This window comes from Lentinula edodes (assembly GCF_021015755.1).
Source record: "Lentinula edodes strain Le(Bin) 0899 ss11 chromosome Unknown C8R40scaffold_51, whole genome shotgun sequence".
NCBI classification, from domain to species: domain Eukaryota; kingdom Fungi; phylum Basidiomycota; class Agaricomycetes; order Agaricales; family Omphalotaceae; genus Lentinula; species Lentinula edodes.
The window spans coordinates 231,148-256,982 of record NW_025764357.1 but is presented as its reverse complement, the minus strand read 5'-3'; the positions used below and the strand labels follow the sequence as shown (position 1 = coordinate 256,982).

General features: G+C 44.1%; 8 protein-coding genes across 8 annotated transcripts; 3 read left to right on the top strand and 5 right to left on the bottom strand.

Annotated features, from left to right (window-relative positions):
* Positions 1-100: 100 nt before the first annotated feature.
* Positions 101-1,720, bottom strand: C8R40DRAFT_1129133 (uncharacterized protein). Its single transcript, XM_046229126.1, has 4 exons — positions 1,631-1,720; positions 1,379-1,571; positions 819-1,271; positions 101-759 (listed from the first exon to the last, which is right to left on the bottom strand). The coding sequence occupies exons 2-4, from the start codon at positions 1,424-1,426 to the stop codon at positions 241-243; spliced, it is 1,020 nt and encodes a 339-aa protein (XP_046080923.1). The 5' UTR covers positions 1,427-1,571; positions 1,631-1,720; the 3' UTR covers positions 101-240.
* Positions 1,721-3,336: 1,616 nt separating this feature from the next.
* On the top strand, positions 3,337-4,504 carry C8R40DRAFT_1154776 (P-loop containing nucleoside triphosphate hydrolase protein; the record flags this gene model as incomplete). The annotated part of the gene is made up of 4 exons (XM_046229592.1): positions 3,337-3,453; positions 3,516-3,542; positions 3,599-3,803; positions 3,859-4,504. Coding segments are annotated over exons 3-4 (837 nt in total), but the record flags the coding sequence as incomplete, so codon positions are not given.
* Positions 4,505-4,999: 495 nt separating this feature from the next.
* On the top strand, positions 5,000-6,963 carry C8R40DRAFT_1058559 (kinesin light chain; the record flags this gene model as incomplete). The annotated part of the gene is made up of 2 exons (XM_046225211.1): positions 5,000-5,510; positions 5,927-6,963. 2 exons carry the CDS (start codon positions 5,000-5,002, stop codon positions 6,961-6,963), a joined length of 1,548 nt encoding a protein of 515 aa, XP_046080921.1.
* Positions 6,964-7,503: 540 nt separating this feature from the next.
* Positions 7,504-9,702, bottom strand: C8R40DRAFT_1058467 (uncharacterized protein; the record flags this gene model as incomplete). Its single annotated transcript, XM_046225206.1, has 6 exons — positions 7,504-7,865; positions 7,925-8,092; positions 8,146-8,545; positions 8,600-8,784; positions 8,838-8,907; positions 8,962-9,702. 6 exons carry the CDS (start codon positions 9,700-9,702, stop codon positions 7,504-7,506), a joined length of 1,926 nt encoding a protein of 641 aa, XP_046080920.1.
* A 4,795-nt stretch (positions 9,703-14,497) lies between these two features.
* C8R40DRAFT_714622 (uncharacterized protein) lies at positions 14,498-15,085 on the top strand. The gene is made up of 4 exons (XM_046235955.1): positions 14,498-14,606; positions 14,658-14,826; positions 14,879-14,922; positions 15,068-15,085. Exons 1-3 carry the CDS (start codon positions 14,540-14,542, stop codon positions 14,880-14,882), a joined length of 240 nt encoding a protein of 79 aa, XP_046080919.1. The 5' UTR covers positions 14,498-14,539; the 3' UTR covers positions 14,883-14,922; positions 15,068-15,085.
* Positions 15,086-15,952: 867 nt separating this feature from the next.
* C8R40DRAFT_1176347 (pyridine nucleotide-disulfide oxidoreductase-domain-containing protein) lies at positions 15,953-18,522 on the bottom strand (the record flags this gene model as incomplete). Its single annotated transcript, XM_046232496.1, has 17 exons — positions 15,953-15,971; positions 16,026-16,147; positions 16,200-16,251; positions 16,312-16,612; positions 16,665-16,749; positions 16,805-16,885; positions 16,939-17,106; positions 17,165-17,189; positions 17,244-17,275; positions 17,329-17,396; positions 17,446-17,467; positions 17,530-17,678; positions 17,733-17,760; positions 17,821-17,982; positions 18,036-18,275; positions 18,332-18,450; positions 18,501-18,522. 17 exons carry the CDS (start codon positions 18,520-18,522, stop codon positions 15,953-15,955), a joined length of 1,695 nt encoding a protein of 564 aa, XP_046080918.1.
* A 286-nt stretch (positions 18,523-18,808) lies between these two features.
* C8R40DRAFT_1176346 (Shikimate dehydrogenase) lies at positions 18,809-23,874 on the bottom strand (the record flags this gene model as incomplete). Its single annotated transcript, XM_046232495.1, has 6 exons — positions 18,809-21,070; positions 21,125-21,345; positions 21,395-22,334; positions 22,389-23,171; positions 23,219-23,426; positions 23,480-23,874. 6 exons carry the CDS (start codon positions 23,872-23,874, stop codon positions 18,809-18,811), a joined length of 4,809 nt encoding a protein of 1,602 aa, XP_046080917.1.
* Positions 23,875-23,917: 43 nt separating this feature from the next.
* On the bottom strand, positions 23,918-25,823 carry C8R40DRAFT_1129101 (ribose 5-phosphate isomerase A-domain-containing protein). The gene is made up of 12 exons (XM_046229125.1): positions 25,621-25,823; positions 25,434-25,555; positions 25,366-25,384; positions 25,236-25,316; positions 25,084-25,180; positions 24,953-25,033; positions 24,849-24,900; positions 24,679-24,793; positions 24,546-24,625; positions 24,406-24,492; positions 23,990-24,351; positions 23,918-23,938 (listed from the first exon to the last, which is right to left on the bottom strand). Exons 1-11 carry the CDS (start codon positions 25,763-25,765, stop codon positions 24,286-24,288), a joined length of 945 nt encoding a protein of 314 aa, XP_046080916.1. The 5' UTR covers positions 25,766-25,823; the 3' UTR covers positions 23,918-23,938; positions 23,990-24,285.
* Between the last annotated feature and the right edge of the window lie 12 nt (positions 25,824-25,835).

The following is a 25,835-nucleotide window of genomic DNA, read 5'->3' as shown; positions in this document are numbered from 1 at the left end:
CGATCATTGGGTAACAAAGGGCTGTAACTGGATCCAAATTCTGTATTTATTTTGTAGGAATATCTTGTCAAAATGAATAAAAAACAAAGAAGTTTAGCCACCTGGTCAAATCTTTGAATCTCAATTTTTGTGAAGGTTGGACTTGAGGTTTAACGTGTAGTATGGAGTGGTAGGAAGGCCGAAAGATGAATGTGACACTTGCATTAGTCGGAGACAACATCTACTATACGAGTACGTATTCTACTTTCTCGGAGGCTCAGTCAAAATCATCCCACCCCTCCTTGCCTCTTCCTTCCTCCTAACAACCTCCTGTTCCCTCCTCTCCTTCTCTCTCTCATCTCTGCTTTCAGGATCATACGTCCTATCCTCCGGCATCCGCCTCAACCTCGTCACACTCCTTACCCTTGGCCTTCTCCTCGAGTACCACTCCCACGCAAACCGAACGATTTCACCGTCAGCGTCGTATGGGGACGGAATCTCCGAATACCCGGGCCGAGCGGTAGGGTGGCGGACGTAAATAAGGGAACAGGTGGCGAAGTTCGGTTCGAGATAGGCGGGAATAAAGAGGAAGGGGGAGGCGTAGGGTGGGAGGTGGAAGGGCGTGAGACGTTCTGCAGCGGTAGTAGGGGTGGGGAGGGAAGAATTTGGGTCGTCGGTGTATGTCGGGTCGAGTTTTTCCGGTGGTTGAAGGAAGCGGATTGCTTTTGGGGAGACAGTGATCATGTCTCCGGGTTTTAACCGGGTATTAGCGTTTTGGTGCTGGAATCCAAGGAAGTATAAATTAAACGAACAAAGCAGGACTAGAAACAAAGACATACCCGTTTACCGTTAAGTAAAACATTGCCATGAACAACCAACCTCCTTGCTTCGTATATACTATGCGCGAAACAACCCCGAAACACGACCGTGTCGATTCTTCGCTCTACTTCTGAGAACATCAAACTCCCTACGGGAGCCATCTCGTATTTAATCTCATCTTCTTCGTATTCTTCATCTTCTCTGACTTTCCGGCCAGCGTAGCTCTCTAATAACCCTTCGTCGCCTCCTCGTACACCTTTTCTCGGCCGAACATTCGGGAGCCCATCCGGGACATACCACTTTTTAAAGATCTTTTCAGGGATATAATCCCCATGGTACGCTCTCACCAGCGCCTTACTCTTCCACCGCTGTTGGAAGAGCGTCTTTTCGGACGTGGTGAAGACAGAGGTGTTTTTGACTCGTGGATTGACGCTACGTTGCCAGAGATTGTATAGGTTGCGCGGGTGCCAAGACTGTGGACAGGGGAGGAGGAGCGGTTGCGAGGCGGAAGGAATGAGCGGAAAGAGAAGAAGAATTGTAAACGTCAGCACAAAGATGAAGAATGACACACACAACGTACCATACGAGGCATGGCCCGCGCGATACTGTATACACCCACGTCTCTCATTTTACTTGCTCCGTTTCTTCTGCTCAAGTTTGAGTCGCCGTTTCCTTGTTGTTGTTGTTCTTTCCCTTTGTCCTTCAACTACTCGCAGGTGTACTAGCTGAACGAAGTCGACGCGAAAAGAAACGCCAGCGCCGGTGTTAACCGTCTGATACAAAACACCGTAAATTCACCATTCTCATTTCGTTCTCACATTTGAATACACACCAAAAAGTCAAGGGTCGAAAGCGAGCGGGAAGTCGAACCCAATCGAATACAGAGTGGGAAACAAAAAGAAAAGAAAACAGACAGATATTCAAAGCAAGCGCCCCAAACCAAAAACGGAAAGGCGCTCAAATGGTCGGGCGCCTCTGGTTCATTCACCAACGGCGAAGGACCAATTGCAAATACCTCGAAGTACACACAAAATTTGAGAGACTTCTCAAAAACAGGAGATTTGGGAGTGCCGCCACTGGGCGTCCTGGACAACGAGTACTACAAGTGTGTGGTGAGGATGATCTTTCTCTATCTGAATCTCTCTGTTAATCATTCTATATGGCCGAACGAACGCAGACAAATTGAGAGTGATATATTATTACGCACCATAGCTCTATAGATCAGCAAATCTGTACACGATCTACAAGTGAAAACCAAGCAATGTAAACCACAGTAACTGCACGGAGCAGGTAGTAATACCAATAATCATGCCAACAATATAAACGATTTCGCTAATCCAGATTCCACCTGTTCCAAGTAACATCCTCCCTCCCCAAGCTCACGGTCCACTTCAACGTTCTATATTCAATGTGAATCAGCCCCTTCACAAAATTATTTTCTAAACGCTGATTACACTCTCGTTGAACCTGTAAGCGGCGCGGCACAGCAGCGAGCTAAATTTTTTCTTCTCGAAGAGTTTGAACTCGGGCAAGGGCACGATAATCTTGATGATCTGGACTTTAAGATAATGTGAGGTGCAGCGTCGAGCGTGATATCAAATGGTCATTGGTGTTGAGATCCTTCGATTCCGGGATATACCTATGGTAATCGCCTCCATCTTCTGCTGAACGACAGGCTCGATGTTGGAGCAAGGCGGAGTCCTGTCTTAGCCGATTCGCTGCATTGTACTTTTCGGGGTCATTGACGACATAGATGAGTGTGTGCATGGTAGACCAGTGGAACTAGGAACAATTTCGACTGCGAGGGAGTCAGTGCCGGAGGGAAATAACTTCCCAGGCGACGAAGTGACCAAAGATGGAGCAGAAGGCGGAGCCTCAACCGAAGACGAGCGACGAGGGAAAGTTCGGGAATCTTTTTTCCTCCCTACCACCAGCCTAAAAACTTTCGATTTGATCAAAGAGGGTCCGTCCTGGGTCTGTCTGGGGTACTTGTCTTGTCATTCTCGTTTTCTCGTTTTCCTTTTTCTACTACTCGATCTGCGCAAAGAACGCGACATCGTATGTTTTTATCCATCTAACAAAACACACCCGAACCTCGTTGATCGATCAATCAATATTCACATTTTGATAATCAAATACACACCCTGTTCTACTACTATCGCAAGGTACGTGACACCATAAATCCAACTCGAAGAGAAGAGAACCAAGGAGGAGCGAAATCACTGCTCCGAACAACCAGACTGAGGTGAATTATCACCGAATCCCTTCCCCTTTCTTTACACCGTGATCCCGAGTATCAAGGAACATTTGGGCTCGCAGTGCTTGGGCTTCATCAGAAGATGATATTTCAGGAGTACCTGGGGGGTAAGTACTTAGGTTGAACGGGGCTGAACCTCCAAGATTAATCATAGTAAGAGAAGCTCCGAAGCACTCGGATTCAAGTTCCGGAATCTTCCCTCCGATTTTAAATGTCGATTCACAGATGACCTGCCCTCAAGATCTCTGAGCATTGTGATAAGGCTAAACACATCTCTCATTCAGACCATCATCATCTACGAAAATTTGAGCAAATGTTTTCCCAGGCCCACAATTTCACAATACCTCATGGACAATTTATCAACATTCAAGGAGATCAGAATCATTACTATGTAGCAGGTGTGTATCCACTAGTGATGTAAGTGCTCATATGGGTAACTGACTTTCATTGATGCATTCAGAGTCTTAGACTGTGGTACAACAAGCAGGTATTTAAGATAGTATTCGAATGTTAACTAGAGTTTAAAGACTAATTATTGACAAGGTTATTATCAAGGAATGACTCATTGTCCCACCTCAACCTCGAAATTCACAGGCAGAGAGGATATTTTGGCAACTCTTGACCTTTTTTTCAATTCTTCATTGCCCAATAATTCCAGAGGGACACAAAAGTGTTTTCTTTTATATGGATTAGGAGGAGCAGGCAAAACTCAGGTTGCTCTTGAGTTTCAAAGGAGATTCAAGGAAAGGTATTATTTTTATGATGTTTGGTTGCAATATTGATACTCATAATCATTGAAATAGGTTCACCAAAATTTATTTCATCACTGCCAATACTGAATATTCCATACAAGCAAGCTTTTATGACATTGCTATGGACAATGGGGTTGTGGATGCCCAAGGATGGAAAAGTGGACTCCATTGGCTACTTACCCATGAAGAATCCTGGCTCATTATCATGGATAACGCTGATGATCCAAAAATTTCTTTGGAAAGATACTTCCCTTCCTGTGATCATGGAAATATTATGATCACTTCAAGGAATGCTGAACTACAAAATGTAGTAGGCCAATCATTGGAGCTTCAAGATATGATTCCAGATGATGGGATTGAGTTGCTGTTGAAGCATGCAGTGGATAAACCATTGAGTTCCAATGAACAAGAACAAGTTGTTCAAATTGCCAAAGAACTGTACTACTTTCCATTGGCCTTAGTACAAGCTGGAGCATACATCAAGCAGCAGAAATGTCTCTTGACATATCTCAAATTTCTGAGAAATGAACACAAACAGTTATTGGAAAAAAAGTTGACACAATTTGCTGATAGGTACCAGCTATCTGTTTATGCAACCTGGAACCTGAGCTGGGGCCAGCTTAGTAGCAGTAGCAAAGTGCTGCTGAATATATGTTCCCATCTTCATTATGAAAAAATTCCCCGCCTTCTGTTTGAAAGGGCAATCAACAATATTACTGAGGTTGCGATGCCTTTTGAATCAAGCCGAGCTGGTGATGCAGGGTTAACTATGCTAAGAAAGTTATTCACATCTGAATTGAAATGGAGTGATTATCAATTTGATGAAATTGTGGGTGAGACAACCTCCTACTCATTGTTGCAAATCTACCATGAAGGACTGTATGAAATGCATCCATTGGTACAAAAATGGTGCATTGACAATTCAAACAACAGGCACAAACAAGGGGTTCAAGGAATTGTAGCAATTGCATTGCAAAATATATCTTGGGAAAACCATCAATTTTTACAATATATGTCATCTCATTGCATGGTGCTACAATCTCAAGGGAACAGTGATTATGTTGTAAGCTTGGCATTTGGGGAGTTATGGAATGCTCTTGGACAATATCATCAGGCTCTTGAGTTGTGGGTCCCCTTGGTTGAAGTTTTCAAAGATCATTTGGGACCTCTGTCCATTGACAGTTTGAATCACATGGATTTGGTGGCATCAGTATATCTGAAAAGTGGAAGATACAATGAGGCATTAGAAATGCAGGAATATTTATATGAAACTTGCAAAAGAGGTTTTGGACAAGAGCACCCAAATACTTTGGTTTGGAAGGCAGGTGTTGCAATAATATTGGAGAAAATGGGTAGATACAATGAGTCATTATATCTTGGGCAACCTCTGTTAGAAACTCTCAAAAAGGTTTTAGGAGAGGAACATCCAGATACTCTAAACAGGATGCAGCATGTGGCACTTACATTGAAACAACTTGGCAGGTATGATGAGGCATTGGATCTTGAGCAACCATTGCTTGAAATTTCAAAGAGAACCTTAGGAGAGGAACATCCAGAAACTTTGAACAGGATCCAGTATCTTGCAGTCACACTGGGTCATGTAGGCAGGTACAATGAAGCATTGGATCTTCAGCAAGCTTTACTTGAAACTGCTAAAAGGGTTTTTGGACAGGAGCATCCAGATACTTTGACCAAAATAGAAGGTCTAACATACACATTGATTCAACTTGAAAGGTTTAATGAGGTATTGGACCTCCAGGAACCATTACTCGAAAGCTCCAAAAAAGTTTTAGGAGAAGGGCATCCAGATTCTTTGACCAGAATGCACAATTTGGCACTTGCATTGTTATACTTAGGCAGGAATGTTGAAGCATTAGCTCTTGTACAACCTCTGCTTGAAATATCCACAAGTTGTTCAGGATGAATAGCTTAGCAGACATATTTGGGCAGATGGGCATGCATGATGAAGCATTAGATATTAAGCAATCATTGCTTGAAACCTCCAAAAGAGTACTAGGAGATGGACATCCAGATACTCTGAACAAGATACAGAGTCTAGCCAAAACATTTGGAAAACTGGATCAGTACAATGAGGCATTGAATCTTCAACAATTCTTAGTTGAATCCTCTAAAAGAGTACTAGGAGAGGAGCATCCAGATACTTTGGATAGGATACAGACTCTTGCATATACATTTACAAAACTGAGCAGGTATAATGAGGCATTAGATCTTCAGCAATCTTTGCTTGAAACTTCCAAGAAGATTTTAGGACAGGATCATCCAGATACACTGACCCAGATACAGAGTCTTGCAGTGACACTGGAAGATGTAGGCAGGAATGTTGAAGCACTAGATCTTGAACAATCATTACTTGAAACCTCCAAAAGAGTCTTGGGAGAGGAGCATTCAGATACTTTAATTCGAATGGAAAATCTTGCTCAAACATTTTGGGATTTGAACAGAAAAAGTGATGCATTAGATCTTGAGCAATCATTGCTTGAAATCTCCAAAAAAGTTTTGGGAGAGGAACATCCAATCACTCTGGAAAGGATGCAGAATACAGCAAGCACATTTGCACAACTTGGTAGAAACAATGAAGCATTGGAGTTTGGGCAATATTTGCTTGTAACTAAAAAAAGAGTCTTAGGGGAGGAACATCCAGATACTTTGAGGAGCATGCAGAATCTGTCAAGCACCTTTTGGCATCTCAACCGGTGCAATGAGGCTTTGAATCTTCAGCAACCTTTGGTTGAAACCTCCAAAAGAGTGCTAGGAGAGGAGCATGCAGATACTCTGAACAGGATGCACAATATGGTGAAGACATTTAGGCAGCTGGGCAGGTATAATGAGGCATTGGATCTTCAGCAATCGTTGCTTGAAATCTCCAAAAAAGTCATGGGAGAGGAGCATCGAGATACTTTGATTGAAATTCAGAATCTTGCCCAAACATTTTGGGATTTAGGAAGGCAAAGTGATGCATTGGAGCTTGCACAAACTCTTCCTCCAGCCCTTAGGAATTTCTTAGACAAAGAGACCCGCATTAACCCCCCCATGGCTAATCATAATCTTCTCAGGATGAAGAAGAAGATTTGGAAAGCAGTAAAAGATACGGGACTGCACGTTCGGCAATCACTCAGAAAAATAGTCAGAAATTGATAAACTCCCCCGCCTTCTTCTTGACTTGATTTGCTTACTTTTCTTTTTCTACATACTGTTTTCAGATTTGAATTTTGTTGACTGCTTGTTGCTCAAGGTACAAAGGGTTCTCAATAGTTCGAAGTGTATAAATCATATATACATCATGAAACCAGATGTAAAATCTTGATGAGATAGGTAGCGAATTCCTTGAACGAGTGTTTGAATAGTACCACTGAACTCTCCTGTATCTACTCCTCGTTCAGTTTGTAGCAATTTTAGTTTTTCTTGCCATGCTCGTGTTTGGAATACTTATGTTATAGAATATACCACGAACTTTATAGTACAAGGAAACACGAGTAAAAGCTCCACGCAGTGGAGTACCTCAAGCAGCTACAGAATTCAAACAAGAAAATACTCTTCTAAAACGTAACGGGCATGGAACAGCAAACAGGTAAACAAAAAACATGTCGAAACAGGAACTACTACCACCCGAAAGTCCTAAGTAATTGCGGAAGCGGTCAGTGATTAAGGGAATGTTACTATTTCCAAAAAAAACACTCACTCTGCATGGACCTCGACCCCTCCGATTTGATCTCTTCGATATGGGTCAATCTTACTAGCCGCCGCGAAAACACCATCAGCTAGGGCAACCGGTCCACACACACCGACAAAAAGACCGCAAGTGTTTCCGCCTTTGACACTCGAATTCAACGCAGTCGTGCGTGTGATAGTCTCCTCGAGTTGTTTGTAAAATTTAGGCCGACCAGGAGACAAGGTGAGCGAGGTTGACCGGAAAAAATCGTCTGCGAAAGGGAATTTTCCTATCGGTGCACGAGTGTAGAATACGGAAATTCGGATCGGAGTGAAAACGCTTTGTTGGATCATGGAAGTGAACAAAGGAAGCATCGGGATCAAGGCGGCTTTGATATTGCAGGTGTTGTGAGCTTCATAGTACAACGCCAAACAAAAAATTACTCACAAGCATCTTGCACAGTCCAAATGAGTTCGATGGACTTGACGCGACTTTCGCCATCCAGGTCTTTCTGGATTAGCTCCTGCATGGTAGAAGTAGCGAGGGTGATACCACTCCCACCGCAAACGAAGGTTGCAGCGGAGAAACTAGAAACCATGCAATTACCAAGTCCACCTAACGGAACGCGTTCAGTCCAAAATCAACGCCGAACTGTGTAATAGGTATACCATAAGGACCTTGAACTATGACCGAAACCTTGCGGCCATTGTCTTCAGAACCAGTGGTGTTCGCCATGTCATAGAGTCGGTTCGTCCAGCTTCCAACCTTTTTACAGAACAACACCATACCCTCCGGGCCATCGGCAACTGAAGCAATAGTGAAGGGATGAATCTCTGACCAGCCGATGAGGCCCATGCCACTGGAAAGGACACGGAGACGGACGTGCTGACCTGCGCGCCACCCGCTGTTAATATTGGGGATCTCGACACGAGTGACGCCGAGCTCCGGGATCGCACGGAGGGTAGCAGTGGAGACACGAGTTTTAGTTATTCGTAGCAAGAGGTCGAACAGATAGAAGGCGGCGCAAGCGTAGGCCCAGGGGATAGCACCATCGTAATGGTTGAACATCTGAGGATCTCATTTTAATAAAGTTTGGGAGTGTGCGATTAATCGAAGCTTTACCGCGATGACAAGTACCGATAGTGCAGATATGTGGGTCGCAAGGAAAATATTGTATGCCTTTTTTCGCACAAATTCTGTGGAGAACAGGAATAGACCGTCGATGCAAATCATGCCAATCAGACCCCAGTAGCATTTTGGATTTGCGATTTCTTCCATGAAACTGGAGGCAAGGCACCATTTATAAACTTCCAAAATTCGCTGGTCAAATTCATAACCTCAAACGGACTTGTAAACTCACTGTAACCAAGGCCATGAACATTGACAGAGACCAAGACGATGCGACCCGCATGGCGATGCATGAAGTTGATCTAGAATATCCTCAGCACAAGTTACAATATTGATCGGATTGCGCTTTGACGAACCTTTTCATACCCGATTCCCAAGAACGTGGCAAGGACATTGTTCTTTGTACCGAATGCATAAACGAACGGAAGTTGGGAAGCTGTTATATAACCAAAACGGACGGGATCGGTGAACGCTTCCGTCATGTAGAATGCAGGGAATACGATGACTCCTGTCCAAAACAACATCATTGCCACATGAGAAAAGGAAACCCCAGTGTTTATGCGAGCGTGCATCACTTTGAGCAACGGTCGGAAGAACGTGATGCAGTTGGAAACATGAGGAGGGTAGGAACCTTGTGCCTGCGCTCCAGTGGTACTAATACGCTGGGCGAAAGCTTTTTCCTGGTACGTCGCATGCGAGTCGTCAGTCGCAAGATCGTCCATGCTGACATTATTAGACATGGAAAATTGCACACGTCGACCGTTGGTTCGCATATGGTAAGGCCGATTTCGAAGGATAAGACCGCTGGTCCACTCGGAAAATCTGTACATGCGGGCGAGGAAACGAGGTAGCCGTAAGAGAAAAAGAAGAGCGATAATACTGAGGAGGATGATGTCGATACTCCAGACTATCTGAAAATCGCTAGGCCCTGCAGCAGCAGCACCTCCTCCACCTGTGGCGGCACCCCCCGCGGCAGCAGCAGCAGTTGTAGTACCGTTGGTACTAGTAGCTCCAGAGCTAGTACCGTTTGCAGAAAGTATAGTGGCTGCTCCAGCAGCGGCAGCGCGTGCAACAAAAGATGCGGCAATTGTAGACATGTTTACCTCTAGCTCTGCTAGATCTTGAAGTGAAAAGAAAGAGAAGGATCGACCAAGAGTTGGCAAAGGAGGACGAAATAACTTCAGAAGGAATTAAAAAACTATTTGTCACAGGACGATCCGGAAGAGAAACTGTTGAAGAAGCCCAGCTGCCTATGATCAGAGTGAAAGGAATCAAAAGAGAAAGATTTGAGAAATTCTCCGATTCCGATAACGCTTTTATACTTTCCAACGTAAAGTGGTGATCAAAGGATCATTTCTCCTTTTGGGACAACTAAAGGTTCACCTTTGCAACCGACCTCATGTAACTGCGCATTCAGTCTCATTCAACTCACCATTGTTCAATTACTACGACCCCCGACAACTCGCAAAGGCTCTCTGGCCTCGAGAGCCTTCCGCAGTCCTACTCTCCGAATCGCTCCGAATCTACCTCCAGAAAAGGCAGAACAGGGGGCAACTCGACTGCCAAGCAGAAACTTTGTCGCAAAACCATCGATGAAGCCTGACGAAGTGGATTCACGGAGACGATGTCGACCAGAACTTGTACCCACGCATCAACCGAGGCTCGGACCCGAACTGGAGCTATGTATTTACATAGAGTTACATTTTTAATCCATCCACTCGAAATCTTTCACAACGATAAGCTGAAGAATATTTTCTGTTTATTTTCGAAAGGGAAACAAAAACGAATTTCCATTGTCTGCACGTTCACCACGATCATTCTCGTCCACTTCGTCATAAGTGGCCGTACTCAAGTGCGCCCTTATACACTGTGGGGAAGAACACGTTTTGGCACCTCCAAAATCCATCCATTATCCGTAGATTTTTACCAAAAATTGACCGATTTTGGGATGTCGAAAAGTTTGTATATTTACGGTGCCCGACTGGGCTCAGGCTGGATTTGAATGAAACCCTATGAAACCATCAAAAATTATTGAATGGTTATGTTATTTTGTGACCGAGTGACTGGTTTGATGCCACGTATCATAATATCTCCGAGATATCGGCCCGGCAGGAATTCTCGGCACAGTAGCAGCTCCTGCCTCTCTCTCTTACCCAACAGTGAAATCAGAGAGTTACTTCATTGAGCACTACATGAGAATCATGTGAGGAGATGTGGGACTTGGAAGTCATTGCAAACATCCAGTCTGCATTGTACAGAGGTGTAACAGCAAGTTTATACTGTTTTCTTGCAATTTTGTTATTGAGGCACTTACAGGTGCTCTACTGTCAGCCTCTAGACTGCTGCCCATAAATCTATTCTATGCTGGGATCCCCCATAACTTAGACCTTGAAAAATAATGTTTCTATGTAATGATACCTTGACTACAAGGGCAGTATCTTACTGGTGAAGAACATTCAATAGGAATCACACTTCTCCTTCTATGCTACTAGTATATGTATCATAAGGTCTAGACAGTTGTTGTAGACTGGCTGGAGGTTGATTTCCTCCTAATTTTTTCAATTGATTGCAGTGCACCACTATGCATAGCAAAACTTGAATTTTCAGCTAATCATTTGAGAGCAGCTGAAAGCACTTTCCAGCTATCAAAGGACCCAGAGCAAATATTTTGGCTACTGGTGAGTGTCTCAGCTGCTTTTGGTAAATAGCTAGATATCTATGTAGAGTGAGTAGACAGACTGGTTGTTGAGCCACAACATTGCCATGCAGGTTTACATTTGACATATCATTTCAATCCCTTTGTTTCCTTGATCATTTTCACCTCTTATTGTTTTAAATTACTTGCACTGTGGGGATGAGCCAATGTCTTCGCGGTGAAAATGTAGAGAAAATGCAAGGATTTTTACCAAAATTCATCAAAAATCCTGGGCACAAATTTTAAAACTTTTCGTGTGGCGATTATTGTGAAGCTATCGTGAATTTGGCGGGGGGCCGTGCTTATTTTAAATTATCTTTTCATAATTTTACCATAACCTCAGCTCAATTCCTTCAAAATATCTGCTGCCATATTTTTGTACATAACCTCGAGATAAAACCCACATTTTCGCCTCGAGGAAATCGGCTCATCCCTGCAGTGTTGCATGTATGGTGAATACTGTCATGAAGTCTCATGATGCGCCCTTTGATGCGCCATCAGCGGTGTGTTCCCATCAATCTCTTTTCACATGTTTATTGTACTTTATTACATAATCATCCCACTAGTTCCATTTGTTTCCATATGCTTCCATACAACGCATCCTTATTCATCAATTAGTTCATTATGATTCATTATTGACTCATTATTACTCATATATATTGATTCCTCAATATCGCATTGTTATTTACAATCACTTACTCATTAGACAAGAGTAGTATATAAAGGACAGTAGACAGATCCTACATAGTTCCCCATCTTGACCTCTTGGTCATTGGGCAACTAGATTCCCTTTTGATTACTGGTGTGATTGGCCTCTGACACTATCCCACTGTTGTTTGAGATTATTATTTCTTTCATCTGTGCTTTGTGCTTGTTTCTGTGCCTCTTCGCTCTGCCACTGTCGCTCCTAGGCATATTCGGACTTCCCGCCTCCCGCTTCCTGCCTTGTCGTGACAAATACTCCATAGAGTGAATACCCCATATGCCCTGTTGTTAGAATATAGTCACGTTATATTCAGCAGCAATGGCAGTAAGAGATAGAGTGCACACAGCACTGTAGCTGATCACACAGATTAGACGATAAAGGAGTAGAGAGGACTGCTTGTTCAATGAGGTGAATACTACAGTTTTATATACAAGTCCAAGGTAGATGATGTCATGTTACAGCTAAACATAGCGAGAGAGAAAGGAAGTACAATACAATGTATCCTACTGGTAGTCCTGTAGTAATAGTACACGATGGTGAGATTGATAACACAGTAGTGAGATAGTGGTTCGTAATATGAGAACGATGTTCCATAGATGGTATGTGAGTCATCAAATGTTAACACCCATACATACTATACTTACATACAATACAGAATGTCTTGACACACCTAGTTATAACAGTGTTATTACTGAATACTGTACAGTTTAGAGTAGATCACATGTCGGGCTGCTCTGAGTACCTCAACTGAGGTGAGCCCAATCACGCACATATACATAATATTATACTGATTCCAATAGCTTAATCTATCTCAACATGTTATGCTCAGAGACATAGTGTGTAAGTAAAAGAGTCAAAAATGAAATGAAGAATTCATCCTTATGGTAAGGGAAAGGACATGAAAGTTGATTAGATAGCTCAGGCCAAGAGCGGAACACTAGGGTCCAGTTCCAGGGATTATTCTGATACAGCACTTGCACCATTATTCTTGAGACCTTATTTACTAATCAAACTCTGCAAAAAAAGATTCACTTATCAATGCATAATCAACAGAAATTTGGTTTTAAAGTAGTGGTGCTGAATAGAGTTACTACACCATTGTCTTACATTTCAAATTACAGCAACAATGAGCTTTGTGCATGTTCTTGTCTGGAATCATATCCAGTACTGAGTAGCAGATAGAAACACCTGTGAATTAGCTTTTATATTTTCTTTCAACACTCTGATTTATTCTGGATATTTTTGTTGATAGATGTGAAAGAATCAGAAAACTTGAAATGATCCAGATTTAGATTGAATGTTTATGAATTGGGGAAGTGCACTCTTGGGACACATACATGCTACCAAATACAGAGCTATGTATACTTGATGCTCATGTGTAACTAGTTGTAATTGTTGAATGCTAACTCAGTTGAATGAAAGAACAACTAAATTAATGTCTATATACCTATTGAATGATAACTACAATACTTCAGTAAATATGAGAAGGAAGGAATAGTATCAATAGTCTCACCTCAGTTGAATGAAAGAACAACTGAGGGAATTGAAATATATATGTGATAAGTATATCTTTTGCCAAAATATTAGATGCTAATTACATTGCAGTGGGAAGTGAGTGAAATGCATGGTTGACATGAGCTTTATAAGGTGATTGAAAAGTATAGGAGTTGAGGAACACAGTGGCCAGAAAGCAAGATATAGGAAGATCACATAGAACAAAGCTGAGTATATGGAGTATTAGTCCAGCAGTAATCCCAGTGTAGCTGGACTGCACTCTGGCCTCTAATTTGCCTTCCAACCACCTGCAGAACATCCTTGACCTAGTATACACTTCCTATTTTAATCTTGTCTCAGGTCTATATCATACAGTGATTCTTGAATGTAGACCGTGAAAGCAGTACCCCAAAGAGAGGCAGCAATTGCGCCGGAGGCATTGCCGGGCCGATATTATGATATCGAATCAGTCACTTGGTCACAAAATAACATAATCATTCAATAGTTTTGATGGGTTTTATAATTTTTATTCAAATCCGGCCTGAGCCCAGTCGGGCACCGTAATATTTCTCAGATAGCTGGCTATAGAATATGAAGTTCATATTGTGCAGTTATTCTGAATTATCTACCAATAATATTGAGGATATAATAATGACTTTGTGCCTCACAATTTGTTAATATTTTTGGCTGCTCGAAATTTGAAATAATTGTAACATAACCTACCAGTGAACATGAGGAACATAGTCCGAGCTTATTTGAAATAATCATACAATATTCTCCCATAGATAATTTAAAATTTTTGCGAGATATTCACCTAACAAAAAACATGAGGTTTTTCAAAATAACCTCGCCGAGGTTATGCATACCCGATGTTGGGACATCGAGACATCAAGACGTCGTTGATATCGGGACATTGAGACACCGGAACGTCGTCGATGTCGAGACGTCCAAACATAGAAACGTCACTGGTGGTCGGGATATCAAGACGCGTGACATCCAGGACATTCAGGATGTGCCAGTGCAGCCACAGGCAGCCACTATGTTCTGTGAAATGATAAGAAAAGCCTTCCTCAGGGCCTTCTGTGTATCTATGGATGGGGCCAGAAGTTATGTCATTCCTACATAGGTCGTGGTGGTCAATACTAACCTAATACTAGGTGAAAACTGGCATGTTCCAACATGTCCCGAATTTCCTGAATGTCACGCATCTCAATATCCCGACACCAGCGACATTTCTATGTTTGGATGTCTCAATATCAACGACATTCCAGTGTCTCGATGTCCCGATATCAACGACGTCTTGACGTCTCGATGTCCCAACATCGGGTATGCATAACCTCGGCGAGGTTATTTTGAAAAACCTCATGTTTTTTGTTAGGTGAATATCTCGCAAAAATTTTAAATTATCTATGGGAGAATATTGTATGATTATTTCAAATAAGCTCGGACTATGTTCCTCATGTTCACTGGTAGGTTATGTTACAATTATTTCAAATTTCGAGCAGCCAAAAATATTAACAAATTGTGAGGCACAAAGTCATTATTATATCCTCAATATTATTGGTAGATAATTCAGAATAACTGCACAATATGAACTTCATATTCTATATCCAGCTATATGAGAAATATACAAACTTTTCGACATCCCAAAATCAGTCAATTTTTGGTAAAAATCTACGGATAATGGATGGATTTTGGAGGTGCCAAAACGTGTTCTTCCCCACAGTGTATAGGTTTATAAGTTACTTGCCCACGAAGACCTTTGCAAAACCTTTATCAACAAGGAGGCGATCTGAGGCGATCGTGATAATTGCCGCAGTACCATTATCCTGGATACTGTCGCGTCGTTTGAGAAATTGCTCGGCTGCCCGAGGCTCCATCAGAGTCCATCAGCAACCCAGAAATTGGGGTACTTTTTGACTGATTTTCCATCAAGATTTGACGGTACCTGTTCCCAAAGAATGGGCAAGAACAGGAGATCCTTGGCCAAGGCCAAGGTTCGATTTCAACGAACTTTTGTGAAACTAAAACGCAAGTAGGATATCACCATTAACGTTTTAGTGGATGCGGAGTGTGGTGAACTATGCCGGTCACACTTAAATCCTGTACGCTCTTCGGTCAAAATTTCGGCGATAATTCCAATCATCCAAGTTCCACTGAAGTGCTCTTTCTGTATAGTTCAAACTTCGAAGAGGATTGAGTGTTTGGTTTAGGGTTCTCAGTCTCTAGACAAACGATTGAAACAAGTGAGATACTTGATCGTTTTCCTTCATGTAAGTAGCCGTATATATAATCTGACATTATAAGCGGGATATCGGTAGAATCTAAGGTAGGCGTGTAGGAATGATATCGCCTGGTCTATGAAGAGCCCCAGAAAATAAATAACAGTCTATGGCCCATCTAAAAGCTGAAAAACAAATCCACGAAATTGGGGATGCATGATTATTTTTGTTTAATCACGACTCAAGTCCCTGCAAGTAAAAGGATGAACAAGGGCGAACAGAGAATCAGCGACAGCGACTTACCGGCCAAAGATCTTTGTGATGATCCAGTCATTGGCGACTAACGTCCGGTTACGGAGAGAAAACAGGGTGCTGAGATAGGCACTGCGCCAGAAAAGAAACGTCGCAACACCGGCGCTGGCGATCTGTGCAGATGTTAAGACCGAACACCTTCTGAAACATGAAGGTAACACTTACATTACCGTTAGCGAACGGTAAATCTGCAATTGCTTTGTCGGAACCGATGTAACTGAGATAATGATGTGTCTGTTGAGAACGAGCATAAGAAAAGAAGGCAGACGAAACTCACGCAAGACTACCCTGATGTGAGTAGTTGAATGGTCTGACTTTCACATTGGAAATAAGCTTCTTGGTTGTTCCAATATCTGAGTCGAATTTGGCCTTTTCTTCCGGATCTGTCACTGTGACCGAAGCCTGCTCCAGCTGCGTTAACTTTGCTGTCAAGGTCTCCTTCTTTGCCATCTGCGCGAACACTCGGGCAAGATATGCACCCTGTTGGGATGCAACCTGAGCGGTAGGAGCATACGAGGTTGAGGTGCAATCACCGATGGCGAAAATCGACCCGTTGGCTCCAGCCAGACGAAGGTGATCTGGAATGAGTTGAACAAGGTGCAAAGTTAGACAAGTCAAGACAGAGCGCACCATCGACTACCAGTCCACGCCTATTAGTCTGTGCGCTGGGATATTTGGCCATCAGGTCTTGGGTGATTTTTCGTCCCTTATTACCCTACATGCGAAGATAATTTTATTGAAAAACGCTTCAAGAATGAAAGCTGACGTACACCAGCCCAGACAACCATCCCGCAGGGTACATCTTGAATTGACTTGTCTGGCATCTGTAGTACGACCGATCTGTCCTTGACCTAAACAAACCGGATGTAAGTATCTCGAATCATAAGATTTAGTTGAACCTTACCTCCTTGACCATAGTCTTCGTCAGAATGTCGATCTTACTTTCTTTGAAAGTGGACTCCGTGTATTCAATGAGCTGCTTGCTGAACATGGGCAAAACCGACGGTAATGCTTCGACCAGAGATATACGGATTCGCCCAGCAAGTTCCGGGTACCATGCTTTCAGATCATCCTACGATAAGTCATGAGTATATCAGGGGACTGCTGTCAAAGAAGAAGACAAGGATTACCTCCAGGAAATCGTGAATTTCTCCGCTGTGATTATGAATTTCAGTAGAAAATACATCAAGGGTGGGAATGTGACCACACCTAACTTCAATGCCTGTTGGGCCTCCACCAACCTAGATAAAACATAGTTAAGTATCCTTCACAGCAAATGCAGGCAAAGGCTTACAATCACTATGTGAAGCAGTCGGTCAATTTCTGCGTCATCTTGCCCAGGAAATGCAGCAGATTCGATGCCTTTCGTGATATATGAGATGACGTCAGAATGTCACATCAAAAGTCTTACAATCCTTGAACCGTCTTTGCATCTACATCGTTATTTACTGTCAGCTGGGTGAAAAAACTGGTCAGGTGTACGGCCTATACGCACAATTTCGGCGTCATTGAGTTCCTTCATGAAACATGCCTTCTCTTGTACACCAGGAATACCAAATGTCTGAACTTCAGCGCCAACAGCGTGTACGAGATAGTCGTATGGGATGGTGGTATGAGAAACTTCGCCTTTAATTTCGGTATCATCTGAGATACTCTAATCAGTCTTAATGTTTCTGACAATAAGGAAATGCTATCTACCTTCAAAAGTGACGGTCTTGTTGAAAGGCTGTAATGAGGAATATTGAGCGGACAGAAGGTGAAGGGGAGTAACTAAAATATTACTCACATCAATCTCCTTAGCCTCAGCCTCAATGACGGTGACCGCGCGAGCCTTATGACGAGCTAAATAACGCGTGGGTTGAAGAATTGCTTTGGCGCTCAAAGTGCCTACGGCGACACTGGGTAGGAGAGGAGTAAAAAGAAAGTAGTTTTTGGGACTGATTATGACCTGGATGATTGGATGAATTGCGTCAACCTTGGGGAGTAAGCTTCCATACTCACCACATTATATTCTGAGGTATCAAGAGTCTTGAGCAGACTAGTTGCACCCCATCCACTACCCAAAATCACGATAGTCTTCTTTTCGGGGTCGTACGGAAGTTGTGTTCCAGGATGGCGATCCTTTTGCGTAACGTAGATGAACATGCCAAGACTACCAGCTATAGAAAGCAAGGTTGCGCCACCAAGCACTTTCGCAAAAGTCTTGAAGTTGAATCGTTTGGGTTTTGGCGGAGGTACATCCTGAATGCCAGTATCAGTGCATTGGCAACAGAAAACATTGAGTTTGATTCGCATACTTGACCAGCGTTGTGTTCTTCTCGTAAAATGGAGGTCGTTGACAGAGAACGGTTAAAGAGATGCTTCCTTGCGGCAGCTGGGAATCTGGACCGCGTCGCCAGTGATCTAGAAACCACAGCTGGTGGAAGATTTAAATAAAGTGCGTGAGCAAGGTGACCGTGGGCATACCTGATCCCCGAGTGAATTGCATGTTGAATGAGCAGATTCTGAGCTCTCTTCAGCTTTTTGAAGTGAAAACCCAATGGAAACCTGACTCGGATAACGAGTAAGTTGGTTAAAATTTTCGGGGAATATCGGCGTCCGGATATTGCGTGCGAATTATACCGTCACTGATTCGATCGCGTCGGATTTCCGTCGACGCGTTGAGGCTCCTTCTTATCCTTGGACTTGTATTTCTTACAGTATAACGACAGTATAATGAAGAGAGCATGTTAACATTTGTGGTACACGAGCATAGTGATAAGTGCGTAGGTATTTCAGACACGGTTGTAGTAAACTTCCCATACCTTCCTCGACACGATGCCTTGGGGGCACTTTCTACTAGTCCATTTCTCGAACTGAGCATACCCTTGCTGGAGTAGAACCTCAACTCCCTGTGCAGTGTCCCAGTTTGAGGCAGTCATCTTTGCGAGTTTCAACAGTGGCGTCTCCACGGGTTTGTAGGCCAAGTCAAGAACGATAGCTGGTCCATCCCGGTAAGAATAAAGTGACGCTGGATAGAACAGCCGATCTGGTTCATCTTCAAATGAGGTTTCAGACGCGGGAATAGTCGAAACAATGACATTGGGAGCAGTAGCTCCACTAGGCCATTGACCTAACTCATCGATGACTTGGATATTCATGTCCAGGTTGGAAGTTCGTAATTCCTCTGCGCGACTGCGCGTTCTGTTCCACACATATATCACCTTGGCGCCCAAATCATTGAGTGCATAGATAGCTGCACGAGAAGTACCCCCCGCACCAATTACCAACGCAGCATGTATTTGTCCCACTGCAACACGAGCCGCGATGGATCCTCGAATACCTAGCCAGTCTGTGTTGTCTCCAACAAGTATGCGAGTGGCACCATCGTTTGTGGGTATGATGGTATTTACCGCGCCCATGACTTTCGCTGCCGGTGTCAGTTGGTCGAGCAAAGGAATAATATTCAGTTTGTGAGGTATTGTAACGGAAGCTCCGCCAAAGTCGGGAGAGGCGATGGTATTTTTGATATCCTCACCGACCTCAGCAGTCTCCAACAACTCATAGGTATGTGGAAGACCCAGCGTTTCGAATGCGTTATTATGAAGTGTGGGCGATAGAGAGTGATCTATCGGATTGCCAAAGAGATAGAATTTTTTGGCAGGAAGTTCTCCTATTAAATGAAGGGCCTTTTGTACTTGGGCGAAGGAGATTTGACCTGGCGCAGCTCGGCTTGGCTGCAGTGGGTGGGAGACAGGCGAGAATGTAGTATTCAGGATCCTAGATAACTGTCCCACAGCCCCCATGTTGATGGCAATGAAAGGTTTCGCGCCTGGTCGACCGTTCATTTTCAGTGCGAATGCCTGACAATCGAAATTATCTTGCATTGTAGATGCGGTGAAAACCATTTTGACGATATCACCGTTCTGTGCAGCAATATTGTACATGGCCTGCGCTTCAGGGCTATTCCACTTCAGTCTCCCGCTCCAGTCGTGCCAGGAAGCAATGAACTGCGTAGCTCCTTTACGAGCAACGAGCTGCTTAATCGTTTGCTCTGGAAGTTGCATTTCCACATCAAGGTACTCCACACCGAGACTAAGAGCGAGTTTCAACAAGCTAAAGGCCTCTTTTTGTGCATGATCTGGGAATGCCCCTCCCTCAGAAACTGTACGGACTGTGAAGATTATAGGAAGTGAAGTGACACGACGGAGAGCAGCAATTTGGTCAGCAACGTATGTTTCCGAGGGAATATGTTTTCCCAAGGGCTCGATATCTTCCTTTGAGCGTAAAAGATCAACACGGACTTCGAGCGCATCCACACCAGCAGATAGTTCTTCCAATTTGGGAAGAGCGAGCATAATATCAGGGTATGTGAGCGAAAGGAAGTATGAGCGGTGTCCAGGCATCAGATTTTGAGCTAGATTGGTAGATACACCACTGATATGATGGAAGAAACGAGAGACCTCTTCACGAACACCACGCTTAGTGTCGGTGGGGTCGACTACAATTTTTCCATCTGCGAAGGCCTCGACGTGATTGATGAAACGATGGTTGGAGCATTCCGCAAACCAAGTAGCACGACGCTCGAAAACCTCACTGACAGGCTCTCCGTATGCAGGTCTCGAGCCCTCAGTACCGAGATATTCAATAATTTCGCCAATATTCCGTGAAACATGCACAACAAGCCCTCCACTGGAAACCCAGTCTTTCAAGAGATCTCTAGCGGCAGGAGTTTCGACAATTCCTCCGCCCAAGCTGAGGACATGGTCGTGACCTTTCTCGGTAAGTAAATCTTTCAGGAGCTTGGTCTCAGCTTCACGGAAAGCAGGCCAGCCGTTCTCATGAACAAACTGGCGCACACCGACCTGGTGAACAGTTTCAAAGTAGTTGTCAGCATCGATAAAAGTCCAACGAAGGGCTGACGCAGCAAGATCGCCGATGAAAGTCTTGCCAGACCCACGCATTCCAATGAGTATCACAGACTTGGGGGAAAGGGGAGTGGAGGAAAGGGAAACAGAAGGAGTAGATAGCTCGACACCCTTGACTTCCAGTCCAATCTTTGAAAAATTCGAATGTCAGGAATGAATTTACCATCGACGTAGGAAGCAAACCTTGTTTTGTAGATCGTCCCACCAGTTGGGCCAAGTCTTCTCTACGCATCGCTTTTCCTCAAGGATGGTTCCGGGAACTAAGGAAGCCAGAACACTAAAAGCCATGGCCACTCTGTGATCATCGTAGCAGTGTACACTAACTCCCTTTCTGAGCTGTTCTACTGGCTTGCCAAAAACTTCCAGACCATCATCGAGCTCGTTTGTGCTCACGCCAAACTTGGCTGGGTCAATGATTAGTTTCATAATTACTTCTAGTTTCAGCTCACGTACCAAGCTCATCTATCATTGCACGAATTCTATTGCACTCTTTCACACGTTGGTTGGCAATTCCAATGATCCTAGTCTTGCCGTTTGCTACAGCAGCAAGAACGGTGGCCGTCAGGAAAGCATCCGTCATGACCTCCATATCAATTTCCTCGACTGCTTTTAATTGTCCAATGGGCGGACCCTGGACAGTAGTCTCCGTAGCTGTCTGATTGACCTCGCAGCCCATACGCTCGAGAACCTCCCGCGCAAATTTTGCATCTCCTTGTAGGGACGATGAACCGATGTTCTGAATGGTGCATGATGTACCAGTAATAGCCGCGATAGCAAGTGGATAGGTCGCGCTACTAGCATCGGATTCGATGGAATAGTCGGAAGGGTTTTGGTAACTCCCCTTGGGGATATCATAAATATCCAGGAGTTTGCCCGTATCCTTTTCAACACGACGGATAACTTCAATGCCAAAAGTTTTCATCATTGCGACCGTCATATCGATGTAGGGTTGAGAAATGACTTGTCCACCGATAAGCTCAAGGGTGACAGGCTCATTGGCGTAAGGTGCGCAAAGAAGGACGGATGAAACATATTGGCTGGATACACTGGCTGCCAGTTGAATGATGCCTCCACTGAGCCCATTTGGACGAATAGACAGTGGAAGACAGCCATCAGACTCGAGATAACTGATCTCGCTTCCATTAGCTCGTAGAGCTGCAACCAATGGACCGATAGGTCGTTGCTTCATGCGCGCATTGCCTGTAATGACGGTCGTCTCCGATTCACCCGTGGGCGGCTTTTGCACCAACGTACAAACAGTAGTCAGAAATCGCGCTGCAGTACCTGCGTTCCCGAGGTAAATTTCCTTTCCTTTCGGAGGAACCGAGAGGGAACCATTGCCGCCGTGGACGACCAAGGTCTCTCCGCCGTCTTCCCACTCAAACTTGGCACCCTATAGTGAAAACAGGTTATAGCGTTGGAGAATGCAAACTGATTGGACACCCACTTTGAGTTCACTGAGAGCCGCCATCATTACTTGCGTATCGTCAGAGTGAAGCAGATTTTTGAGCCTGCAGATTCCAGTCCCGAGTGCAGCAAGAACCAAAGCTCGGTTAGAAATACTCTTGGATCCTGGTGTGGTCATTTTGACGGGGTTAAACGAAGGAATCCCGGGTACGACAGTCACAGATTCGGAAAGGGTTTTGGAAATGAGGCCATCAGGGACCACAGATGCTTTCTGCTCGTATGTAGCACCGATCCTAGAAAGAAGGACAATCTTCTTGTCGTTCCCCTGATTCTTCTTATCGACCTTCATGATATCCAAAAGACGCTCGGTTGTGATGAGTTTGGCGGAAGGCAAATTGGCAATACGAGGGTCAGCGAGTGACACGGGAAGATTGTAGGCTTTCAGACAACGAGTCAAGCGTCCGACTGACACTTGGCTAAGAATGCCCATTTGCCTGGAGAGCTCAGCCTCCAGAATCATCCCGATACTAACACATTCTCCATGAAGAATCGTAGGGGTAAGAATAGCTTCGATAGCATGTCCGATAGAATGCCCAAAGTTTACAAGGTTTCGAAGGCCTTTCTCTGTAGGATCGATAGTAACAATGTGAGCCTTGACAGATATCGACCCTATGATTACTGAGAGAAGTAACTTCTGGGCATCGGATCGGGTCTTTTCTGAGCGACCTGCGTAGTTAGTTGACGGAGTTTGGATAGCGGCAAAGATCTCGGCCGAACGCGATTCTAAGGAATTGAACTCTGAATCGTCCCATATGGCGGCGGTCTAACAGTATACTGAGTAAAGCAACAGACTACGGACGGTGTACGTACCTTGACCACCTCCGCCATTCCATTTGAGAATTCACGCGAAGGGAGAGTTTCCAACAAAGCAGCATCAATGAAGATAAATTCGGGTTGCCAGAAAGCCCCAATCAAATTCTTGCCGTGTGGAGTATCGATGGCGGTCTTACCGCCAACACTAGAGTCGACCATCGCCAGCAAGGAAGTGGGAATCTGACAGAAACGAACACCACGCATGCTTGGAAATCCAATCAGGTTTAACGATGCAAATCTAAGAGAGAGCGAACTCACAAAGTTGCAGCAACGAATCCAACTAGATCGCCTACAACTCCCCCTCCGAGAGCAAGTATCACAGTGTCTCGAGTACATTTATTAAGTAAAAGAAAGTCTTCTACGGCGGCCTTGCCCTCGCGACTCTTCGACGTTTCGCCTGGAGGTATGATATAGCTGAGAAAACGAGGACGAGCGTGGGTTCCATTCAAGAGACCCGATAGAGTAGATCTAAACTCTTTTTCGAAAGCAGGAAGGTAGAATTTTGCTATATTTGAATCAGTGATTAGAATGTAAGTCGATGCAGGCAACTCCGTCAGCACGGTGTTGACGATGTAGGGAACGAGATGGAATCCACAATGTATGGATTCCTTGCCCAAAATGCTGATTTTTTGAACGTCTGTCGTAGCAGTCATCGTTGACAGCATACAAGGTGTAGTGGACCGAGTTTGAACCAAGGTAAGGAGATTTTATCAGTGACTCGAAGAAATTCATGATTGAGTTGCTCGAGCCACGTGGAAACGATCTCACCTCATTCTTCCCGCTCTGAACGCGCTGAGCAGCGATAATCCTATTCCAACCTGTTGATCTTCAACGGTGGAAAGATAGATTTCGAACCGATGTCCACGGCCGAGTACAGGATGAACTTCGTACGCGGAAATCGTGGGCCGAGGACAAAATTGTACGAAGTTCATCTCACTACCTGAAGTATTGCAGTACAATTTAGTATACAACTGTGTCTCTAATTACTCCATGTGTAGTACATGCCGTCTAAATCGCGTCTGCTTCTAATTACATTATAGCGCTACCTGGCACAGATCTGAAAATCAAGAGTTGGTTGCTGGAATTTCTTGGATCTTTCCGTCATTCCACTTGGCGGTTACACTACCGTCCTGTTATAAGGTGTTATGAATGAATGACTATCATCTCGATGGGAAGAAACGAACCTGATTTCCAAAGTACGCAGCTCGAGCCATATGACAGAATAGCCCGACCTCAACAACACCAGTAAGCATTTTGATTTGGGCCATGATCTGGCCTGAGCGTCAGAATGCCTGAGCCGCAAGATAATGTGAGATTCAATCACCTTATAGGGCTCTTTCATTCTCTCCACATCGAAAGGTGCATCGATAATGAAGTTTCCGTTGTCGGATACGACCGGCCCAGCTAGAAGGATATCATTAACGTGAAGATCGCTCATGGGAAAATGCCAACGCTACCTTTAGCAACTGCCATTCGTAATGTGGCCTTCGGAGAGTTCAAGACTTGATGCAAGTTTTGCAGTACTTTTGCATAGGCAAAGGGTACAACTTCAATGGGTACACCTGCTTTGAACTATGGAAGGATATGTATATGATAATGAATTATCTGAGAACAGATAGATGCCTACGTTCGTTCCCAGGTATTCAACATTCTTGCGATAATCAGCAACAAGGATGAACCTGTATGATAATTATAGTGTATCGGCTTCACAGGGCGCAAAAATATACTCGCGTTGTAGCGGCCTCGGCCAGCACTTTTTCTCTGAGATGACAGGCACCTCCTCCTTTTATGCAGTTGAGTTGAGTGTCAACTCTAAGTACTATGAGCAAGATATATATTGATTTCAAGTGGATGTCACTGACTCGTCTGCACCATCCAGAGTCACATCAATGGTTGGGTACTGATCAACGTCTCCTAAGCTTAGGCCCGACGATACAATTAATTCTTTGGATTGGAAACCTACATTGATGTTAATTTGGTATAGTCCAAGAAATGAGGGACTATTTCGACGCACCAGTGGGTATGAATACTCGATCCTTGTTGGCTTCTGCACCTTGACTGACAATTCTTTCGACGACATATGGAACGGTGGAGCCTTGTTACTATTAGCTTGACATTGGGGGTATCAGATCAACAGCACCAACCAGATCCAATCCCAATAACCTAGATTAACTGAGTTGGACGACATTGTATACAAGGAAGGTTGACTTACCCGGTATTCCGGAAGGACATGCTCATCTACAGCAGTCCATGCTGCAAGCTGCTTTGATCTTTCAATCACAGAGAGTTTGCCTTCTTGGATTGGAGATTTGAGGGGTTTTAACCTGGTCGAACCTGAGTATAATTCGATGAGAAAAGAACAGAGCAGAGGATGGATGACTCGAGTGGGTTACACCAACCATGATGTGGGGTCGGTCCTTGAGCGCCGGTTGCAGGGGGTGCCATAGGAGGTAGTGGTACTGCGCTAGTAATCATATGTAGTCGTTCATTCAACATGTTGTTAATTTCGCGAAGAGTGGGCGTTCGTTTATCATCATTTTCCATGGCGTCGGAGGATTATAAGAGAAAGAGCGATTGAATCACCGATGAGAGATTAGATTACAAACAAAGTAAG

Bases quoted from the DNA above. Each gene is read 5' to 3' on its own strand.
- C8R40DRAFT_1129133 (XM_046229126.1), bottom strand. From the start codon at position 1,426: ATGAGAGACGTGGGTGTATACAGTATCGCGCGGGCCATGCCTCGTATG. The intron at 1,272-1,378 runs GTACGTTGTGTG...CCCTGTCCACAG, and splicing joins CGCGGGCCATGCCTCGTATG to TCTTGGCACCCGCGCAACCT. The intron at 760-818 runs GTATGTCTTTGT...CTTGGATTCCAG, and splicing joins TTTTACTTAACGGTAAACGG to CACCAAAACGCTAATACCCG.
- C8R40DRAFT_1129101 (XM_046229125.1), bottom strand. From the start codon at position 25,765: ATGGAAAATGATGATAAACGAACGCCCACTCTTCGCGAAATTAACAAC. The intron at 24,901-24,952 runs GCGAGTATATTT...ATTATCATACAG, and splicing joins CTGGCCGAGGCCGCTACAAC to GTTCATCCTTGTTGCTGATT. The intron at 24,352-24,405 runs GTTCGTTTCTTC...ACCTTATAACAG, and splicing joins CTGCGTACTTTGGAAATCAG to GACGGTAGTGTAACCGCCAA.
- C8R40DRAFT_714622 (XM_046235955.1), top strand. From the start codon at position 14,540: ATGTTCTGTGAAATGATAAGAAAAGCCTTCCTCAGGGCCTTCTGTGTA. The intron at 14,607-14,657 runs GTTATGTCATTC...ACCTAATACTAG, and splicing joins ATCTATGGATGGGGCCAGAA to GTGAAAACTGGCATGTTCCA.